This window comes from Carcharodon carcharias, chromosome 18 (genome assembly GCF_017639515.1).
Source record: "Carcharodon carcharias isolate sCarCar2 chromosome 18, sCarCar2.pri, whole genome shotgun sequence".
NCBI classification, from domain to species: domain Eukaryota; kingdom Metazoa; phylum Chordata; class Chondrichthyes; order Lamniformes; family Lamnidae; genus Carcharodon; species Carcharodon carcharias.
The window spans coordinates 76,127,399-76,150,432 of NC_054484.1; the positions used below are offsets into that span (position 1 = coordinate 76,127,399).

Below are 23,034 nucleotides of genomic sequence, written 5' to 3' on the forward strand. Positions count from 1 at the left end.
AATGGGGAATTAATGAGGCCTCAGATGAATTTGAAGAAGTCTTAAAAGCCTTGATAACTACTTCAACCCGAGGAAAGGGCTAAATTCAGCAAAAGGCTGAAACCAGGTGACACAGTAGATGCTTTTATTAATGACCTTTACAAGCTGGTTGGAGGTTGTGAGTATGGAGACCTCGAGAAAGAATCAACATGAGACCATATTGGAGTCAGTATTACTGATGACACTCATGAAACGAATTGCAATCTAAGGAAGACCTAACCTTAAAGAAAGCTGGTGAAACAAACGGAGCTCCATAAACAGAACAAGGAAAACCTTGGCTCAGGCAACCTCCAGTGACCGTACAGTTCATTAAGCATAGGAATGTAAAAAACATCAGAAAAGAAGTAATGATTTGGAGGGAAAGTACAAGACACCATCAAACCATGCCAGCACTGTGGTACCAAAAAGACCCCATATACACGAATAGCGTACTGCAAGCACTGCAGAATGCTTTTTCTGCAAAATGATTGGACATTTTGGGAGGATGTGCTGAAGTAAAATCTCTAACTTTGCAGGTGTTAAGGAGAAAGACTTCACACACAAGGCCATTAATAAAATTGAGGAATTTAAACAAGAAGAGGTTCAAAAAATGTTTCCTAGGTGAAATCAATGACTCCAAGTACACATTCTGGAATGTAGATATTTATGTCAATGGATGTATCAGCAACTTTAAACTGGATATTGGAGCAAATGTAACGGTCTTATCAGCCAAAGAACTGTGGCTATTAACACACTGCCTGAAGTGACAGAAACCCAGCTATATTGTCCAGGATGGATCAAACTTCAAGTCAAGAGAATGTTACAGGCAATTCTCCAGTATCAGGGAGTCGTTACCAGTTTTGATTGGAGGCCCGGATCTGGAGATGACCAATCTCTGTCCCCCTCCTCCTGACTGCAGTGCCCACTCTCTGATGTCACCCTCTTTTATGATGACTCAGATCATACTATCACAGGCACAGATAGCATTCCACTGAGTCACTCAGTGCTTAGCACCTCTTTATCTTTGGTTTATTCCATTCCTTGGTTTAAACAGGACTGTACTGTCATAATCAATCGTTCTGCTGTTTACACAACGGAAAACAATGTGGGTGGAATTTTCTGTTCCCATTGCTGGCGAGCATGTTTGGTGGCATAAGCATATGGTGAGAAGGTCAAAAAATCAGTTTTTCACCATTGTGAAAACAGTTTGCGATTGTATGCTCCGCCTGTCACTCTTGGGCAGCTTTTCCCGCTGCCACATGTCGGGAATCCAATTTCAATACTTTAGCATCTCATTATAAACTCTGCTCACCGGAATCATTCCTCCCAATCATCCGGGCACGTCGATGTGCTTCACAACTGTCCATAAGCGATATGCACCTGGCGAGTTGCACTTCTCTCGGGACTTTGGAGGTTTGTTTGCCAACATTGCTTTGGTCAGCACTCACAGTCATCAGCGCCAGGCTTCACAGGCCACATCAAGTTTAGGGGGGCTCATGGGCATGTCTTTACCTACCAGACCAGCCTTAAGGCTGCAGGGCTAAGGCTTGCTTGGGAAGGGGATGAAGTGGCCTTGGGCAAGGGAAGAGGCAGCAGGGCGAGGGCGAAGGGGTATCCCAGGGTGTTTGTGGGGGCACACTTTGTTCTGTGTAAGTGGTCTCAAGATGGCGAGGGCAGAGGAGATGCAGCCAGATGGTGATGTGAGGGGGTGTGTGAGAGAATGAGTGTTGATATCCCTTGAGCTGGCACTGACAGAGATGCCAGTAAATGTGTGCTGGCCTTGAGTGTGAGTTTAGAATGATGAGATGATTGCCTTACTGTGGCGGCCCAGATGAAATCATTCAGATTCTTTCTGCGCTGGATGGCCAATACCTTCTTTGCAGCATTGGCACTGACCACCACTGCCACCGCCTCCCAAGCCGGAGTGGTGAGATTGCTGGACCTCCTGCAGCCAAAGTGGGGGTGGAGAACATCACGGTTGGTCTCCAAAAGGTATTCCAGCAACTGAACTCTTCTTAGCTTTAAGGGCCATGTCTTCACTGGAGCAGTCCTGGGCTGTAAGCATTGAGAACAGTGTGCGTGGCTGCAGTTTAGATATGGCACCCAGAGTGAGGAAATGGTGGAGATTCAGAGGCCATCTGCCAGCGAGATGGCATGTTTCCGTGGCTGCATAATTAATGAGGCAGGAAGTGGACGATATGGCGCAAAAACCCACCATTGCAGCCGGTGGGTAAAACTTCTTCTTTACGCCTACTACCACACAGTTAGGGCGGAATCGTCCCAGATTTACACTGCAATTCCATACTCAAGGTGAGGGATATCTGGCTCCAAAGTTGACTTTTTATTAATTTGTGGGTTGTGGGCATCGCTGGCTGCGCCAACATTTATTGCCCATCCCTAGTTGCCCTTGAGAAGGCGGTGGTGAGCTGCCTTCTTGAACCGCTGCAGTCCATGTAGTGTAGGTACAATCACAGTGCTGTTACTGAGGGAGCTCTAGGATTTTGACCCAGTGACAGTGAAGGAACGGCGATATATTTCCAAGTCAGGATGGTGAGTAGCTTGGAGGGGAACTTCCAGGTGGTGGTGATCCCATCTATCTGCTGCCCTTTGTCCTTCTAGGTGGTAGTGGTTGTGGGTTTGGAAAGTGCTGTCTAAGGAGCTTTGGTGAATTCCTGCAGTGCATCTTGTAGATGGTACACACTGCTGCTACTGTGCGTTGGTGGTGGAGGGAGCGAATGTTTGTGGATGTGGTGCCAATTAAGTGGGCTGCTTTGTCCTGGGCAGTGTCAAGCTTCTTGAGTGTTGTGGGAGCTGCACACATACTCAAGTGGGGAATATTCTATCACACTCCTGACTTGTGCCTTGTAGATGGTGGACAGGCTTTGGGGAGTCAGGAGATGAGTTACCACTGCAGGATTCCTAGCCTCTGACCTGCTTTTGTAGCCACAGTATTTATATGACTAGTCCAGTTCAGTTTCTGGTCAATGGTATTCCCCAGGGTATTGATAGTGGGGGATTTGGCGATGGTAATGCCATTGAACGTCAAGGGGCGATAGTTAGATTCTCTCTTGTTGGAGATGGTCATTGCCTGGCACTTGTGTGGCGCAAATGTTACTTGCCACTTGTCAGCCCAAGCTTGGATATTGTCCAGGTCTTGCTGCATTTGGGCATGGACTGCTTCAGTATCTGAGGAGTCGCAAATGGTGCTGAACATTGTGCAATCATCAGCGAACATCCCCACTTCTGACCTAATGATGGAAGGAAAGTCTTTGATGAAGTAGCTGCAGATGGTTGGGTCGAGGGCACTACCCTGAGGAGCTCTCTCTCCTCCTGTGCACCTCCTACACCAAGGCCCCCAGTGCAAATTTGAGAACCCTGAGATTCTCTGCCTGGCCTAAAGTGCCATTTTTGTAGATTCTTCCTGGTTTACAAACCTCCTTTATCCTGCTGCACCCCTAATGCCTCTCCCCTTTAAGAAATGTAGGTTGGCTTCATGTTGCATGGGTGTACTTTATCTGGTGCTGCCCTTGCTGGGTGCAAGCCCTTGTTGGGCTTCTCGCTGAAGGATGCAGCCACTCAGATGTGTGGTTAGTGCTGGGCAGCACAACACAATCCTTATAATTAGCAGACAGCATGAAGTTTGCATACACATTGAACTCGTGCATCACGATCCACGCACCCGATGTCGGGGGCTATCCAATTTAGACCCGGTGTCTCCGAGCAGGGTTGTCTAGCCACAAAACAAGTTGTCCTCCCTGTCACATGATGGTGAGAAACTTTAAGGGCAGAATATTTTGCTGAGCAGGCCAATCCCGCTCGAGCGTAAAATGACGCGTGATGACGTCGAGTAAGCATCCCGACGTCATCACACACTTGCCTGCCGAGGGAAATATTGTGCACGTGTGGGAGTCAGAGCCGCTCCTGCCAGTTAAGGCCCTTGCAACCCAATTGATGGCGATTTAATGTTGCCTGTGTGAGTTTTTGATCTTCACACAGGCAAAATGGTCAAGCGGACAGGCCACGATTTGCAAAACCTCATCCACGGGCGGGATAAGAAGGATCAGCAGCTTTGTCAATGTGAGTAGTGAGGAGTTTTGGAGATAACTTGCTGTTGGTGGCTTACTGAGACTTGACAGCTTATTCTCTGTTCGGGGCTTCCTTCTTTGCATTTCTGGGCTTCATTTTTGGACTCACTGGTGTCTTCCAGGCCCCCTTAGGATTTGGACTGTGTGGGCCCTTCCAAATATCAGTCAGCCTTCCTCTACCCAGGTAACGAGGACTGTGGTCTCTGCTGCAGGAACCTCCTCTGAGGAGGAAGAGAGGGGCAGAAGGGAGAGGAGGCCAGGTAGTCCCTATGCAGCTTCCAGGAGAGCGACCTGTGGGAGGAGAGGTGCAGGCACAAGGGGCACAGGGCCAACAGGAAGTCCAAGGCAGAAGGGACCGCAGAAGATGCCACTATCCCACTGCCAGGGTTTGCAGGTGGTGGTGCAACTACCTCGATATGTCTGAGGTGCAATGCTGAAGGAGGCTCCGTCTCTCAAGGGAGACAGTGAGCTCCATTTGTCATATGATTGGACCTGAGATCAGTTCCCGACTGTATGGGTGGACATCCCATGCCAGTGGCTCTGAAGGTCACAGTGGCCCTCAACTTCTATGCCTCCAGCTCTTTCCAGAGCTCAGTAGGGGATCTGTGTGGAGTCTCCCAATCAGCTGTCCATAGTTGTGTCAAGCTGGCGACTGACGCTCTGTTCAGGCGGGTATTGACTTTCCTTCAGTTCCGTACAGATGAAGCCAGCCAGTCTGGGCAAGCCAAAGGCTTTGCAGCGATTGCTGGGTTCTCCGCATCCATGCAATAGAGTGCACACATGTGGCCATCAAGGTGCCAGTGGGTGAGCCGAGTGCCTTCGTCAACAGGAAGGGATTCCATTCCATGAACAATCCAGATAGTGTGTGACCACAGGATGCAGATTCTGCAAGTCTGTGCAGTTCCCATGATACGTACATCCTCAGACGCTCACTCCCAGGTGCCGAGGCTGTTCAGTGCTGCAGCCTGACTGGATGGATGGCTTATGGGTGACGAAAGTGGCTCATGACGCCTCTCCACCACCCAAGAATAGAGGCGAAGCAGCAGTACAACAGGAGCCACACCTCCACAAGGGCTCTAATAGAGAGAACCATCGGTCTTCTCAAGATGCACTTCCGATGCCTGGACTGTTCAGGGGGAGCAACACAATATGCCCCGCCCAGGGCAGGCATCACTGATGGTGGTTGCATGCTGTGCTCTCCACAATCTGGCACTGGCAAGGGGGTACCCACTGGAGGAAGAGGATCTTGAGGCAGCTCCACAGGCCATACTTGATGAACCCAGTAGTGAGTCAGAAGAGGAGCATGGTAAGGAGAATGCTGAGAATGTGGAGGCAGACTTCTGTAACCTCCAGAGGGGGAGGGATGCCTTGATCCAACGCTCCTTCATCCAGAAAAAACTCAGCAGGTCTGGCAGCATCGGCGGAGAAGAAAAGAGTTGACGTTTCGAGTCCTCATGACCCTTCGACAAAACTGAGTTCTGTTGAAGGGTCATGAGGACTCGAAACGTCAACTCTTTTCTTCTCCGCCGATGCTGCCAGACCTGCTGAGTTTTTCCAGGTAATTCTGTTTTTGTTTTGGATTTCCAGCATCTGCAGTTTTTTGTTTTTAGCTCCCTCATCCAGGCTGTCCAATAAGAACTACCATCTTATACCAGGGCTGCCGCCTTCATCTTGGATCACAGAAATGACCCTCTCCTTGGCCCCCAGGATACACTCAGTGCTTGTGTAATAAAGGTTCAAGCCGCTCACGTTCACATTACGTATTGGCCTACACTGCACCTACAAAATAAATGAAGCATACTCAGGCCGATAACAAAAACAAATATACTTTTATGTTGGAACTCACGTCATCTTGAACAGAAAAAAAAGGTGTTGGTAGTTACACCATGGAAATAAAACAATGGGGGAACAAAAATTCGCATGTGACCAGTCCCTCTGGTGCTTAAAGTGCTTTAAACTTATGTTTACGCATGCTACACGTAGATACACCCCCCCTTGCTGGCAGTGGAGGTAGCCTGCTGACTCTGTTGTCCTGTTGGTCATGATGACCTTGGCAGTCATCCTCTGGCCAGTGGAACCCATGCTGGCCCTGCCTGGGAGGGAGAGGCTGGTGCCAAAGCTGGCATCTGCCCAGTCATCGCAGCCTCATCTGATGCCACAGTCACTGGCAGAGGGGCGGAGGAGCTGCTGCCCAATCATCCTGAGCACCCTGAGAGGAACATCCAGAGACGATAAGCAGTTTGTGCTCCAACGTGAGGTCACTCTGAACCTCCCTGCTCACCATTGATGGCTGGGCACCTAGCTGGGATACTAGTTGCCCCATCTATCTCGTACACGGACACTGACCAGTTGAGATCAGTGCCTGTGTGAGGGCTTGCAGGTCCGAGCACAACCCCAGGAACCCCTGATTCTGTTCTTGGAGCTGCCTCTCCATGACAGTCGCCGCTCTCTGCTCAGCCATGAGGGTCAATGCAGTGTTCGCGCTCAGCAGGGACTCCTCCACAATGGAGAACATGGCACACATTCCCTCTTGGATCTCTGCCAGATCCTCCTGCACGTCCCGCTGCCTAATGAACGACTCCAGAGCCTCATCATCATCTGCCTTCAGTCCTGATCCCCAGCAGTCCTCCAACAGCTAGCGCCTGGGCGCTTTCTGCCTCCGTCTGCACCTCAAGTGAGTATGAAGTGCCCTCACCAATGTGCACTGAGATACTTGCCCCAAACTAATGCCCACCAAGGTGCTGGTATCTGTGCTGGCGCCTGCTTCAGAGAGCGGGTTTGACGCAGGTGCCTGGGGAGCATGGTGGTCCTCCGGTGTCAGGGTTGACCCTTCAGGGTCTGGAGGGCAAATGCCTGCAGGTGAACCTAAAAGGGAGAAGAAGGACGTCATTAGTTAAAGTCATCACACTTGTCACTGCGCATGCCAGGCACCTTGATGAGACAATGGAGATTTGCATCATGGTGCCCTCGTCTTTCAATGATCACTGGGGACTCCAGGTTCAGGGGTCTCATCGATGAAGAGACTACACTAATATGGGTGCACAAGCCAAACTTTTCGCCTCTTATCTTCGTCTGACACCCCAGCCTCACCGCAGCCACTTGACTAAGGTGCATGGCACCTCTCAAGCTCCAAGACCTCTTTCTCATAGCGGGAGATGATGACGGGGTGTGGAGGTCCTTGGTGACGTCTCAATATTGTTATGCCCTAAGTTTCTCTGTGTGCTATTTTTTGCCTATCCATTCATGTCAATGCATTCATGTCAAATTTGTGTATGAACTATTTTAACAGTTATCACACTTTATTCAAATGAGCTGAAAATTTTGCTAAAATAGCACATAGTTTCATAAAACGTTATTGATAGAAGGAGACCATTTGACCAGCTCTTTTGATGAACAATTCAGTTAGCCCCGCTTCCCCACTCATTCCCCATATCCCTGCAGTTTTCTTTTCTCCAAGTATTTATCCAAGCTCTTCTTGAAGGCCACTGTTATCTGTATTCCACCCTATCATTCATAAAAAGGTTTTCCTATTCATCTCAAGTTCTTTGGCCAATCACTTGAAATACATAAGAAGCCACTATTTCTTCACTAGGAGCTTAAGGTTACTTTTTTGGATGTGTTTACCAATATTATTGCATGTGAGGCAAATGTTTTGTGTCTAACACAATTGCCTTATTGATCATTCACCAGTGTTTGTAACAGAACTCCATCAGACATTTAGGAGGTACATTCTTGTTTCTGTATTACATCCCAAATTGAATACAAGATTTAAATTTTTCCTGTTCTTCAGGATAAAATGCAGATTTGTTCTTTCAGAATTTTTTGTTTTCACTTCAAGAGAAAAATGACCTGAACTACCTCTTGTATTTATATCTTGATATAGATTCATGCACTGCTCAAAGAGAAGTGAAATTACAAGAAGGACCCCTAGTCCGGGCTGAGGGACACCATATAACAATTCAATGTACTGTGAGTGGGGAAAAGGAGTCTTCGGAACAGAACTTTGAGTGGTCCATCTTTCGTCCAGCTGAGCCTACACTGAAAATCCAGATTATCAGCACGGTTACTTCTGATTTCTTTTACGCCATCTATGGAGAGAGAGTGCGGAATAATGAGATTTACATAGAGAGGGTGACAGCAAGCTCGGTGATGTTACACATTACAAAACTGCAGAAAAGTGATGAAGGAGAGTATGAGTGTTACACCCCCAACACAGCCAGTATATACTGGGGATCCTACAATGGCAAGATGAACTTGACAGGTGGGTTATTCAAATGTTCTGACCTGTTCTATTTTTGTTTTCAGGACTTTTAATATACCTGACCATTATCAGCTTCATCCTTATTGAAAGTATGCAGAATGACAATTGTAACCAATTAAACATCCAGCTGTGTATAAATGCAATTTAATAAAAATGTAGCACAAAGGTACTGACAATCCTATCCAAATTTCATCACATCCTTATGAATCCTACTATATAAAAAGAAATGCACAATTATACATACATCTTTTTGAACAATTAGAACAATACATCATCATGAAATCTGATTATAAACAAGACATGCACATGTATAAAGTCCTAATGAGTTCTTTGCTCACATTATAAAATTTACCAACATGTAGAAACCCACCATTGTTAAACGTATTTGTTTGTTTTTAAATCCTATTAAACATGATGTAATGCACTATATGTGTTTCCTGTACATGCAGTTTGCTTATTTATAGGTAGGCACTTTTCTTTGAGATTTTCTAGGAAGAGTGAATAGAATGGGGAACATACTCACTATCAGCCAAATCAGATGAGCAGCCTGTTCATGTAGTACAAGAACATATCATTGTTTGTAAGATTCAAAATGCTTTTTGATTTTTGACACTCCTTGGCCTTGTGAGTGATGGTAATGCCCACCGTGGTACTGAGTTCCAGAGATCACAAGGTTCAGTTTATAGAATCATAAAATGACACAACACAGAAGGCAGCTATTTGGCTCCAGGCTCTTTCAAAGAGTTAAAAACAAAAAAACTGCAAATGCTGGAAATCCAAAACAAAAACAGAAACAGAAATACCTGGAAAAATTCAGCAGGTCTGGCAGCATCGGCGGAGAAGAGTACAGTTGACGTTTCGAGTCTTCATGACCCTTAGTTCTGTTGAAGGGTCATGAGGACTCGAAATGTCAACTGTACTCTTCTCTGCCGATGCTGCCAGACCTGCTGAGTTTTTCCAGGTATTTCTGTTTCTGTTTTTGTTTTTTCTTTCAAAGAGTTTTCCAATTAAGCCCAACCTCTGCTCTTTTCCTCAGAGCCCTGCAATTTTTTTTCTTATCAAGTATTTCTCCAATTCCCTTTAGATAGTTAGTTATTATTGAATCTGCTTCCACCACCTTTCAAGCAGTTAATTCCAGATCATAACTGCTTGTTCTGTTTTTTTAAAAAAAAAAGTTTCTTCACATCACCTCTGGTTCTTTTGCCAATTACCTGAAATTTCTGTCCTCTGGTCCCTGGACCTTCTGCCACTGGAAATAGTTTCTCCTAATTTAGTCAATCAAAACCCCTTTTAAGGTTTTGAATGCTTCCATCAAATATCTCTCTTTAATCTTTGCTGATCTAAGGAGAACAACCTCAGTTTTCTAATCTTGCCACCTATAGTCACATATAGGCAAGACAGATTTAGAAAGTCAGGTTTCCTTCCCTAAAGGCCAGTAGTGAATCAGTTAGGTCAGCAGTGCTGGCAGACTATGCAAGCATCAGGTGCATTGAAGCACAAGCTAATTCTTACACAACATCCATACACTTTGCAGCAGGGTCACTCGATAGGTCTCAGGATAGGCAGCTCACCACCACCTACTCAAGGGCAATTGCCCACATCCTGTGAAATAAAAAAAAGGAGTAGGATCCCATTCTGGCTATGCCCATTCTAGTCAGAGGTTGCTGAGGACATCAGTGGCTATGGCCATCCAGGGTGTATACAGCACAATACCATACAATAGTGTATTCTAATCCATTGAGCCATTGGAGATACCCAAGAAGAAGAGTATGTTAATATATTAAGCTATCACGTACAACTGTTCTGCTTAAAATCTCTGATCACCTCTATCTCAGATGGATTTGAGCAGAAGTCAAAATAATGAATGACTAGAGAGGCTGTAATTCACCAAAGCAACTGATCCCATGGAGTTTTAGAGTTTTGTTTCTCCATATTGTTTTTCAAAATGTCATACTGTGGAAGAACTGAATGTTTGATCTGTATTGAGTTAAGGTACCTTTTTAGACAAATTAGATTGTGGAAGTATTGCATTCTTGTATACAAGCACAATTATCCATTGTACATTCTGCAAAAAATGCTCAAAACATATGTTCTTACAGTTATTCCTGACACACTCAGTGCAATATCAGTACCCCAGACCCTGGATAGAGTCGAAGGTGATACTTTGGAACTGACCTGTGAAGTATCCAAACGCACAGAGCAGCACACACACGTGGCTGTCACATGGTATCTACAGAAAGGGAATCAGAATCTCCAGGTCATCTCTCTAACACAAGATTTCATCCTACATCCTGGACAGTCATATTCGCAGAGACAGGCATCAGGAGATGTACGACTTGATAAGATTGGAGCAACTTCATTCAAACTCACCATCTCCAAACTGCAGATGTCAGACCAGGGAGAGTTTTATTGTGAAGGCACAGAGTGGATCCAAGATTTAGACAAATCCTGGTATGGCCTGACTAATAAACGTACTGAAAAGACCACAGTGAATGTTAAAAGCATAGGTAAGACTCATAATTAAATAAATATATCTCCTTTAAACAGCTACATTTTCATAATGTGACTGTTACATCCATTGTGGTAAGAAACTCACGTGCCGCACATGGCTGAATTTATAATACACATTTTGTGGTGATGATGAGAGAGATTATTTAGCTGGAAATTGCATGTTCACTATCTGTACTTACACTACATACACTCATGCAAGATTTATCACTAGAAAAGAAAATCTAGACACAAGGACAAAGATTCTGCAATCTGGTGAAAGCTTGACCCAAAGTCAGGTCATGTGAGAACAGAACCTTGATTGTAATTCTGTGGCCAGCCTTATCAGCATAATGCAGGTGAATTTTTGGCATTGCAAGTGCCCGATTAGGACTTGGCAAACCAAGAAATCAAATGCTGTTACAGGATTGAAGGGCTGCGGCAGCTTGAAGGAGCAGTCCTTGCTTTTGTTAGCTTGTCAAGGTAGCCAGTTTCTTCAGAGGTTCCCTGGAAGGAACGTAACAGCACAGAAGATGCCCAGCGACTTAGATGGGATTATATGCAGCTGCTGGTTCTGCCTGGAAGAGAATGACACTGCGCCCCAGTGAACACCACAATAAAGGCGTGATATGGGTATGGCAGAAATGGGACATTTTTGTCACCATTGTATCATCTCAATGTTGCGTCTTGTTTTGATACCCACACTGTGGACAGATATTCAGAATATAAGTTGATCTTTCAGTTTGTGTACCTGATGATTTTGGGTACATCAGGGACAGGCTGGTTATAAATTGTTCCACTAGCTCCTGATGGTCTGATCCTAGTTCCAATATTATTTACTGGTAGATATTGAATATGTCCATCCAAATATATTTGTGCCTATTCAAACAGCATATTAATTGTGGCAAAACATCATGAGAGTTTTTTTGTCAATAAAAGAATAAACAAAGCAAAATGGTCTTGTGGATAGTGCTGCTGTGGCAAGGGGCGGGGGACTTAAAATTTAAATTCTCCTGAGGCCGCTAGGTAATTGATTATATCCAATGCCCAGCAACTGCAAAAATTTTGTCTTTGGCCGCCTCAAAGGAAGTAGGCCTGCCTTCACTGTTTTCCACCCTCTCTCAGATGCTGGATCCCTGTTGCTGATGGAAATCAACTGGCAATTTGCCTGAATTATTTAGATAAGGCCGATTGCAAAAAATTAGGGGTTAGCACAATCTGAGGGTAATTCCCCCCAAGTGACTTTGTGGTGGGATTCCATCCAATCTGAAAAATCCCCCGTCAAGTCTGCATATGATGTCCGAGAGAAGGGATGATATTCAGTTCAAATACAAGCACCTTTTACAATTTGTTTACATATATTTTGTTTGGCAACCTTTTGCTGAGTTTGAGACAAATATTTAAATTTTCTTTGGCCCAGCTAAATTTGTAAAAGTTATTTCTGAGTTGGTTTTGTTCAAATTTTGTGATCCATCTGAAGGCGTCAGATGATAGGGAGATGCTCCATGAAGAGAAAAAGCAAGCATATTGTAAAGATTAATATTTAGGGTGATAACGATAATTACTTTGCATAAGAACATAAAAAATAGGAACAGGAGTAGACCATTCGGCCCCTCAAGCTAGCCCCGCCATTCAATAAGATCATGGCTGATCATCTTGTGTTTCGATTTCCATGTTGCCATCTGACCCCGATAACCTTTGATTCCCTTGCCTAACCAGAATCTATCTACTTCTGCCTTAAAAATATTCAATGACCCCGCACCCAGCACCTTCTGAGACAGAGTTCCAAAGTTGCACAACACTCAGGGAAAAATTTCTCCTCATCTCTGTCCTAAAAGGGTGACCCCTAATTTTAAAACAGCACCCCCCCACCCAGTTCTGGACTCACCCACAAGAGGAAACATCTGTTTGACATCTGCCTTGTCAAGGCCGTTCAGGATCTTGTATACTTCAATCAAATTACCCCTCAGTCTTCTAAACTCCAGTAGAAACAAGCAGTGTATCATTTCTGCTGTTCAATAAACCTATTTGTTAAATCTTTTGGACACTATTGCCATGGTCCAGTGGTTTGGTTGTTTTGCTATATCCCAAAATTGCGAAACATCACATGAAGTATGCGATATAACTACTGAGCCAAAATATAGTATTGAGGATTTTCTGTGCTATCCTTGGGTTTGTTACAAGATACCTAACAAGTAAAAGTATATTTCTGACTTAAAGACACAAGGGCTCATTCAAAGAAGTCTGCGATGCTAAACCTGAGAAAAATATCTTGAGCGAAAACCCACAACATAACAGAGCTCACCAGTTACAATCCCATGAGCAACACGCCACCTACCTGGTGGTAATGCCTAAAGAAGTTTATTAACCATGGTAGGAGAACCCATTGTCAACCTTCCATTAATTCAGCATACAAAGCAGCGCTGATAGTTATAATTAATATACCCTTCACAGTATCTTAAATGCTTTCAGCATTATGGCACATGATGTACTTCGCAATACCACTTCTGAACCACTCAATTATTTAAAAGGATACTTTCTTTCTGAGCATAAGGAGTTGGTGCATTCATTGACAATTATACCAAGCAGTGTGTTGCAGACAATGGCTTGGATAAAGGGGTCCGCCTCTCACCTATATGCTGCCTTGCATGATGGTTTATAACAGTAGAATCCTTCGTGGGGTGGCTGCCAACTCCAGAAAACCTGCCGTAAAGCCTCCATGTCTAAGGACAGGGGTGCTTAATTCTCCCAAGGATGTTCAGACTGCAATCAGAGAAGCATAGTATTCCAGCTTGAATGGATTATCTTGTCTAGTTTTGAAAGGTAGATTGGGATCAACAGCAGGGAGTCTTGGGACTGGGCTTCACTGATCTCATTACTGCCAGTTGGTCTTTGCAGAACCCGTGTGATAGTTCTCTAGCCCAAATTTCAAATAGTTTCATCCAACGTGTGCCCATTTTTCAGATTAAACCAACTGGGAACCCTAGGCATTGGTCATATGCACTAGCACCTAGATCAAACAGTCCCTCCTATCTGAAATTAGACACTAAACTAGGTCAAAGAGCTGAGCACATTTGGATTCCACAGCTCAGTTGAACCAAGTCAAATTTTAGCCTTTGATTGTTCAAATACAGCAAAAAATGGCCATAAGTAAGGATTTACATGTGTGCATTTATATTGTGTGATCTTGTGCGGACAGATTGCAGACACCATAAATAGTTATATTTATAAACTTTCCTATTTTACCCTGCTCTCAGCCAAACTTTGGATGACAAGCATTGAATGGTTTGCTACGGCTGAGTCTTAGTGGTAGTGACAGGAGATCATAACAGACAATAATGTACTAGACAGGTTAATTATAGCGCAAACAGTCAGATGTATAAACTGAAGGTCTTTTGTGAAGTTTGAATCACTGACCTTTTGATGAACGCCAGTATTATGTTAATGCACAGAGTGAATCACTGCTCTTAACCTTCAGCAGACTTCAATTGCTGATGCGATAAATTTCAGCTTCAAATGGCACTCCCCAGTTTGCACCAAAGAGAGTGTGTTACAATTTAAAGGTAGCCTTAATGGCCCAGGGTACACCACTTAAAGGCAATTGCACTTGTTGACACGCTTTGGATACCTGCCAATACTGAGCTGGTGACAGTCTCTGAATTTTGATAAGGGGGTATTACAGAAATTTATAATGTTTGAATTTTACATCCATTTGCTTCCATCTCATTTTGATCCCTTAATCTCCCTCCACATTCCATTCTCTTCCTCTGATCATAAAAAAGTATGCTGCTCTGTGCCCTCAGGATCACTAGTCAAATAGCAAAGATCATTTGGACTCATTTATATTTAGTAATGAACCAGAAACGATGAAATTTAAAAGATCATCTTTTAAAAAGAAAGCAAGTGAGTATGTTAGGAGCACGTCCCTGGACAATCAGGAAACTTGTACAGAAACTATCTCCAGCATTCTCGCCACTAAAGTAAATTAACTGCATAGGAAGCCATATTTCCATCCAATTTGTACATCGCCTTGTGCTCTCTACACTACATCAAAGTCGACATTGAAATGGTGGTCTTTCATCAGGCTAAAACTTTGGCAAATTCGCTCACTTTGCTTTTGATTTGGCCCCATATACTGACTTGCACAGTGATAATATTCATTTTGTTTCACACTGCAGGTAATCAGTTTCATGCTCTGATTAAAGCCACTGCAGTCAATATTGCTGTAGGAGGCTCACTGGAAATAGTCTGCACAGTTGAAGCTCAGAATTTCGCAGAACGCTTCTTCTCTATTGCCTGGTTTTTGAACAAAAATGAAACAGTTCGTATTGGACCAAATGCAGTACCATCCTTTCATGGTGAATATAAAATGAGAGCACAGCTGGGAAAGGTGATGGTCAGTAAGAAAAGTGATAGGGACTATGTTCTGAAAATTTATCAGATTCAAATGCAGGATGATGGTACATATCACTGTCAAGTGGAAGAGACTGAGAAAGGTTCAACTGGAGCACTCTCTACCAACAAATCCAAGGAAGTTGCAGTCACTATTCAACAACCACGTAAGATACATTCAGATTAACTTTATTCCTATCTTTGATGGTGATTAAGGTATTAGGAGCAGTATTATATCTTAATTCTGACAGGATATCTGGTCAGCTCCTGGATGAACTTTATAAATCTCAGACACAAAGGGATAGATGCTCATCTTGGGCAGGAGCAAGATGGTGATAATGAATGGGCAACCAGATTTACATTCAGCATGACTTTTATTGTCCAATAAGGTCCACGGAAAAGAAAATCAGACTGGACATAAAACACACTGTAAGATTCACTAGCTCTCATTTATGCTGCTGCCCAGTTCCTAACCCCATGCACAGCAGCATTCAGCTTTCAATTACCCAGCAGTCCAAACAGAATAGACAGGGTGGAGCTATTCCCACTGGTGGCAGAAGGGTCAAGAACCAGAGGACACTGAAGTTACAGCGACATGAAGAAAATTTTTTTTTACACAGTGGATGGTTAGGATCTAGAATACACTGCCAGAGTGTGTGGTGGAGGAAGATTCAATTTTAGATTTCAAAAGGGAATTGAATAAGCACAGGAAGAGAAAGTAATTGCTGGGCTATGGGGGTGGTATGGGACTAGCAGAGAGCTGGCACTTGCACAAAGGGCTGTATTGTACTATAACCCTATGATATCTCATTCACCCATCACCCTATGCTTGCTGTCCTTCATTGGCTCCACATTTGACAACACTGTACTTTTAGAATTCTAATTCTTGTTTTCAAATTTCTCCATGGCCTCACCACTTCTCATCTGTCACTTTTTCCAGCCCTACAAGCCTTTGAGATCTCTGTGCTTCTCCAATTCAAGCCTGCCATGAATTCCTGATTTTAATAGCGCCACTATTAGAGCTATGCTTTCAGCTAGCTCTGGAATTTCCTCCATAAACCTCTAAGCCTCTCTATCTCCTCTCTTTTTTTAAAGTACTTCTTAAAACCTACCTCTTCAATCAAGCTTTTGGTCATCTTTCCTGATTTCTCATTATGTGGCTTAGTGTCTAAAGAAGCCCAATGTTAATTCCAATAATCACACATTGAGGAAAAATGAACCTGAAGCTAGCCTGTACTTTAAAACAGGTTTATTTCCAAAACAGCAAGCAAAGTCACAGGCTCTCCCAGTTCCTCCCAGACACTGAGTGACCCGTTTATATGCTCTGACAATGATTCCCTAATCCTTCTGCAATTGGAGATAGCTTGCTTAATCACTAATTTAAAGCACCTATATCATTGCAACACAAATCCTGCATTAATATCCAAGGCTCTTGTTAAGTGCCTTGAAAAATTTTGCCATGTTATATGTGTTACATAAATGTAAGTTGTTATTGTTCTGTTGATGTTCATAAACCTTATTTATTCTGTTAGCTAGCATGTTTGACTAAACACAGCTTTCTCACCACCAAACATTCATCGCTTCCATGTATTTCTCACATTATAGTAATTTTTTGTCATTTCACAGAAACCAACCTTAAGGTGGTAATCAACAGTAATACTACTGAGGTGTTGGAAGGTGATTTTCTTCAGTTTGCCTGTGACGTTCATTCAGAAACAGCAGGCTATGGTCGGCTCTCTATTACCTGGCAGTTCATAAACCAACAGAATCAAAACAGTGATATCATTGGAATGGACCAAGATGGTATGCAGGTTACTTATCAGCCCTACCATGAGCGTGTCATTAACAGTGATGTCAGAATAGCAAGAGTGAAATCGGATTCCTTCACGTTGGGTATTTATAATGCCCTGACTTCAGATCAGGGAATGTATGCTTGCAAAGTGATGGAATGGGAAACAGGATCTAATGGAAGGTGGCAGCTAGCCGGAGAGTATGTCAGCAACAATAAAGCTGTGACTATCGAATCCCTTGGTAAGCAACTCAGTATTGAATATCTGTGATACTTCAAATTAAACAATTGCAGGGTTCTCGACTGGACATAGATCAAGTTTTCAACAGGATGGTTCTTATTCTATCATACACAGTCAAGACACAAATGGGGCTTTCATTGCCTTCCTTAATTTTGATGCATTTTGTTGACAACTTTTAATGAAGTGGATTTTGGGCAGAAAATGAACAATTTTTTCTGCCTACTTTTCTATTTATAATTTTTTAATAAAAATAAGCACCTTTCTGGGTCATTTTGCTCCATGCATCATTCCCAATTGAGTAAATGGGTAGGTGACTTGGTGACCAACTACTGAAGTGGTGCATGAGAGTCTTTGGCAGGGGTGAATACCTCTCTTATTTTCTCACATTTCATTGAAAAAATGCCCAAAATCCATGGTGGTCTCTTCTGCTCTGTATGGCTAAGTTGGGAAATCTACCATGTGGGGAATCATGGAGTATCTCACCACCCTGCGATGTGGAGTGCTAGAGCCCCAGATTATTGAGCCGCCATATTACTTTGTAGCGAAAATATATTTAAAGTTAACAAATGAAATAAAAGCCCTCAAATGTTGAAAATGAGAAATATAAGTAGAAAATGATGGAAACATGCAATAAATCAGAGACAACATCTGTAAAAATGAAATGAAAGCTCAAACTGATTTTAACTTGGAGCGAGTTTCTGACAGGAAACCACTCAAGTGAATTGATTTCCCAACTGGCAGAGGCAGTGGAAAGCTACAGTGATTTTGATCACCAAGCCTTATTGGACCTGAAATGGGCATAAAGAGGTTGCAGAACAGCCACTGGCATAAATAAGTGCCACTCACTGACTCCCAGGTAACTGGCGTCGATAGATCAATGGCATGATCTGGTAGACGGAAGGGATGTTGGAGCCTAGGGAAGGGGAGGCTGCAGTTTTCCTTGTGGAACCAGGAAGATCATTCCTGCTTTTCCTGGCTCAACAAAGCAAAGTTTTAGAATTACCTAAAGAGCCTCTTCAGTCTTCAGACAAGTGGAAAATCTGTCTAGGGAGAAAACAGTGGTCTTGGTGTTCAAAAAGCCTTTGGACAGAATTTTCGGGTTGTCGGGCAGGCATGGTGGGCGGGCTCTGGAGCAGCTGCCTGCGATCGCCCCCTGACCTCAATTTCACGCTGGCTGGCCAATTAGCGGCCAGCCAGTGTGAGAGAGGTGCTGAGAAGCTCAGCGCTGCCGAGGTGGGGGTGGGAGGAGTGCAAGAGCAAAAGCTTGCGCATGCACAGGGGAGTTGCCTCAGGGAGCTGAAGAATTTTAAAATCAAAATGTAAGGTTTTGAAAATCAGGGGAAAAAATTGTCCCCACGTAAGACTCACTCACATGAACAGAAAAATAATAAAAAATTTTGTGGAAGCATTTTTATCTTTGAATTAATGTCAGAAATCTCATCCTGCCCGTGGATGAGGTTTCCTAAAAAATCCAAAGGCCGCCTGGTCAATTCACCTGCCCACCAACCGTAACGTTGGACGGGCAGTGAAAAATACATGTTAATTAATTGACCAACGGCATTAATAGGCCTCTTAATTGCCGGCGGGTGGTTGCCGACTCACATCCGTAGACTGAGATATCGTGCAAGTGCGTGATGATGTCAGGGCGCTTGCCTAATGTCATTGTGTGCTATTACACACTCGAGCTTGTCAGGCACGTGCCCGCACACCACGTGGAAAATCCTGCCCTTTGAATTGGTCAAAAGAGCATCATTCTGGTCTAACAAACTCAGACCTGTACTGCTTCTAGAATATTTGCTAAGGGAGTTGGCATCACTGAAAAGTCTCATTAGTGTTGGTAATATTCATTAATTTTTTCCTTTAATGTTTACAGAAAGTAGCTTTGGGATTATTGCAATGACCCGGACACCCACCGTGCAATACTATGGTACATTTGAACTCCAGTGTGTCATTACGCCTTCACGTCTTACCCATGTGCCAGCATCTGTATCCTGGAAATTTCAACCAGCCAATTCTAATGGCAGCTACCAGCTTGTCACTTTCACCCATGACACTGCGATTAAGTGGGGGGACAAGACAGAGAACTTCAAAGGAAAAATGATTGTAGTGAAAACTGTGACCAATACTGTCCGGTTGAGTGTATCTCGAGCCAGCAAGCTAGAAGCTGGGAAGTTTCTATGTTTTGCAGAATTGTGGGGAAGGAATCATTTAAACCAATGGGTCAGGAAAGCCAGTGCAACATCAAACATCTTGCAAGTGAAGGTTAGACCCCCAGGTAAGGTAAGAGGTTACTTTTGTGTTTCTAGGGTCAATGATGAATTAAAGTGGAAAGATGGGCTGTTGTGTGTAATATGAGAGATGTTAACCTGCCTTCTGAAAAGGAAAGAATGAAATTGAAATAATGGCTCCAGTTGGTAAGTGCACTCTGCGGTGTGGAAATAAGCCATGTGGACTTAAAAAGTCCCACTTCTAATTTCAGCCCCTGTGCGTTAAGAGAAAAAGGGCTCAGTGATCCTGGAATGGGGAAGTGGAAAAAATCTGCTGGGGGTATCTGCTTGTGGGTGTTATCCAGTGGCTCCTATTGGAGAAGTGTGTGGACATCAGAGAAATGAAGTATCATCCTCAGCTGCAGCGTCCTTAATGGTCAAATAGCTGGCAAACACTCACTTTCTAGGATCACACATGAAAATGGTGCCTTCAGCATGGTACTGTAAAGCCACAGGCATCTGTTGAGTCATATCCCAGCAGGAGTCAGCACCTTTGTAGGAAGGAGAAAAACTGACAGGAAGAAAGCAAAATGTGAATCTATGGAAAACAAAATAAATTTACTATAATTAAATACAATGAAATAAGAAAATGGGTTATAAATAGATTTCAGAGAAAGCCGATAAAAAAGACTATTTTGATCATTAGCACAAATCCATATAACCAACTATGAAAAGATGCTTGTGAAAATTAGGTTACATGGATGTATGAGGTACTTTAGTCAAATAAGTTATTTAAGGGGCTGTATTATGTCATTAAGTATATACATTTCAATCTCTTACCCCAATGCTATCATATTGCTAAAGTACAGTTTTGATGTTTTTAAGGAGAAACAGCATTTTAAAATAATATTGGTGTGCTGTAAATACTCTGCCACATTACACATTACAATCAAAAGGAATTAATGATGGCCAGTTCATATTAGTTTTGAAAAATCTGCAATTTTTGTGTTGTAGTCACTCTGTCTTCATCTGTACATTCAGAAAATAAAATGGGCATTAATGAGTAACGAGGGAACTAAGCAAGAATAGGGTACCCTCTCAGCATACAGATGCACAGTAGTACAACAGCTTTATAAAGAATTGGATAAAATTTAAGGTGTAAATTTACAATAAAAACATTAGGAGTATCATGAGCTGAGATCATTAATGCCATGAGCTCAACTGTACATCATGCTCATTAGTAGCATTGAGTTTCTTTAAATCATGGATGAGTTTATACGACTAAAGTAATAGTTAGGTATTGACTGATCCCTGTGATGCGTCACCTTGAACTTAAATGTTGTAAAGAAATGCTGTGAAATTATTTTGACATGCTGCCTTTTCTACTTGTGTAGCAAGTCTCTTGAAGCTCACCAAGAAAGTTACAACAATACAGAAAAGGATCCGAGATGTCACTGAACTTGAATGTAAAATTTTAGCTCGAACTCAAAATGATTCTCAATTCTCAGTCACATGGCTCTTCAGTAAGACACAGGGACCAAATGTGAAAGGGGAAAATCTTCTGAACATCGATCGCAATAATGTTATCCAGTACTATGGAGAATTGTTCACTGACTCTCAGAAGAAAATGAAATTCCAGGCTAAGAAGCCCTCTAATGATATGTACAAGCTGATTATACAGAAAACTGATGTGAATGACAGTGGAAGTTACTATTGTCATGTAAAGGAGTGGCTTTTGGATCCCAACAACATCTGGTATAAAGTGGGAGAGAATACGTCGGCAATAACGGTTCTGCAGGTGCATACAGCAGGTAAACAAGTTTCTTAAATATCTCTCAAAATTGCAGGGCCAGAACTAATGGCTATTTATTTATTCAATGGTATAAACTGTTTCTTTTCCTGCAACTAAAAATGCTGAAGTAAAAATAATGAGTGGAATGACTGGTAACGTGATGGAGAAAAAGATTGGCAGTGATATTAAAGGAGCAATATTTCATATTTGCATCCATGATGGAAGTTGCCAGGCAGTGGCCTGTGCAGTGTATGAACTTTGGACCATGTACTTAAATGTCTGGAAGATTAAAAATGGTTCACACCAGAATTTCCAAAATGGAGTCCCAGTGGTGAGAAAATTATCCCTCAAGTGTAAACTAAACAGTCTCCAATACGGATGGAAGAAGTTAAAATTATGGAACCAACAAGGGTGGGGGGAAGCGAGGGGAGATAATTAGAAGAAATAAAAGAAATTATTAATAACAAGTTAAATGGTTTCATGAGTTCAAAAAGGGCAATGGAGTAGAATTAATTAGAACAGAACTTATTCATTAGCATAATTGGAAAAAGAGTGGTTAAGGATGAAGTTATTGTTTGGATTTTCCTTTGCTATGCTATCCAAAATCAGGCTATATAGTGGAAAATGATGGTGAGAAAGCAGGGCCTGGAAACTGCTACAGTTGACTCGAGCATCGACAAGCATGGGATGGTTGTATACTGTACTCCGAATCATGGTACAGCGCCTGCTTGAGGTCCCTCTGGAATGAAAGAACCCATAATGGATACCTATCTCTCTCTTTAAGCTCCAACCACTCAGTAAATGAAGGTATCAGTCCAGTTTGAGGTTTAAAAGGAAAATGGTAACCTTACCTTTGGACCCTTCAATCTCCCTTAATTCAGACTTCTGCTATTGTAGAGTGGAGGACTCCCACTTGCTGGCATGGATACAGTGAGTCTGAGCTGTATAAATAATGACCTCTGATTCAAGAAAGTGGATCAGCGTCATTGCAACTTTGGGATGGCAGACAGCAGTCTCAGCTTGCCAGCCCTATGCTCTTTTTTTTATTAATCCAAGCCTAGATCCTTAAAAGACGAAAGTGTGGAATAATTGAAAGTTAGAGGAAAATGGTTTTATTACTTTATTATTTCTCAAAGTGCTCACGAGCAAGAAAATACTGTTTGCCATTCGATAACTGTGGTACAATCAACATTACAGAATATTTTGAAATGAGTGAAGCAGCGATATTTAATAAATTAAAAAGAATGAAGGCTAAAAAACCTGTCAGTCATTAGGTAGCTGCAAAAGGAGAAATAACTTGCAGATGAGAATGTTTAGAGATTTGCTGGGTACTAGAGAAGTTCCACAGGATTAGAAGTGAGCAAATGTAATGCCTATAATTTAAGAAGGGAGACAAATCTGACTTCAATAACTACAGGTCAAATAGACTTATGTTGGGGCAGATTTAAATAATAAAAGCAATACTAAAAAGTAGATTGATGAATATATACCATACAATTTTGTCTTATGTAATGGTGAATCTGCATGTATTGTCTATTCCAAGTTACCTAGACAAGGTGGTAGTGGGTCAAATTCATGAATTGCTACAGTCTTATGGTGGTGGCACACTCATGATGGTGTTTTGTAGGGGATTTCAATATTTTGGCACACTACGATGAAGGGATGGTATATATGTCCAAATCAGTTCTTATGTAATAACTTGTGTCATCATAGCTTTAGAAGAGAGTTTCTGTTTGGCAATCCTCCTCAGCCTCCCTGGCAA

General features: G+C 42.8%; 1 protein-coding gene across 1 annotated transcript in view; it reads left to right on the top strand.

Moving 5' to 3' along the window:
- Window positions 1-23,034, top strand: part of LOC121290890 (immunoglobulin superfamily member 3-like) — a 50,906-nt gene that overhangs the window by 15,140 nt on the left and 12,732 nt on the right. Inside the window, exons 2-7 of the mRNA XM_041211918.1 lie at window positions 7,987-8,364; window positions 10,464-10,871; window positions 15,030-15,410; window positions 16,870-17,274; window positions 19,147-19,548; window positions 20,875-21,291. Coding sequence (XP_041067852.1) covers window positions 7,987-8,364; window positions 10,464-10,871; window positions 15,030-15,410; window positions 16,870-17,274; window positions 19,147-19,548; window positions 20,875-21,291 — 2,391 coding nt within the window. The remainder of the gene's footprint in view (window positions 1-7,986; window positions 8,365-10,463; window positions 10,872-15,029; window positions 15,411-16,869; window positions 17,275-19,146; window positions 19,549-20,874; window positions 21,292-23,034) is intronic.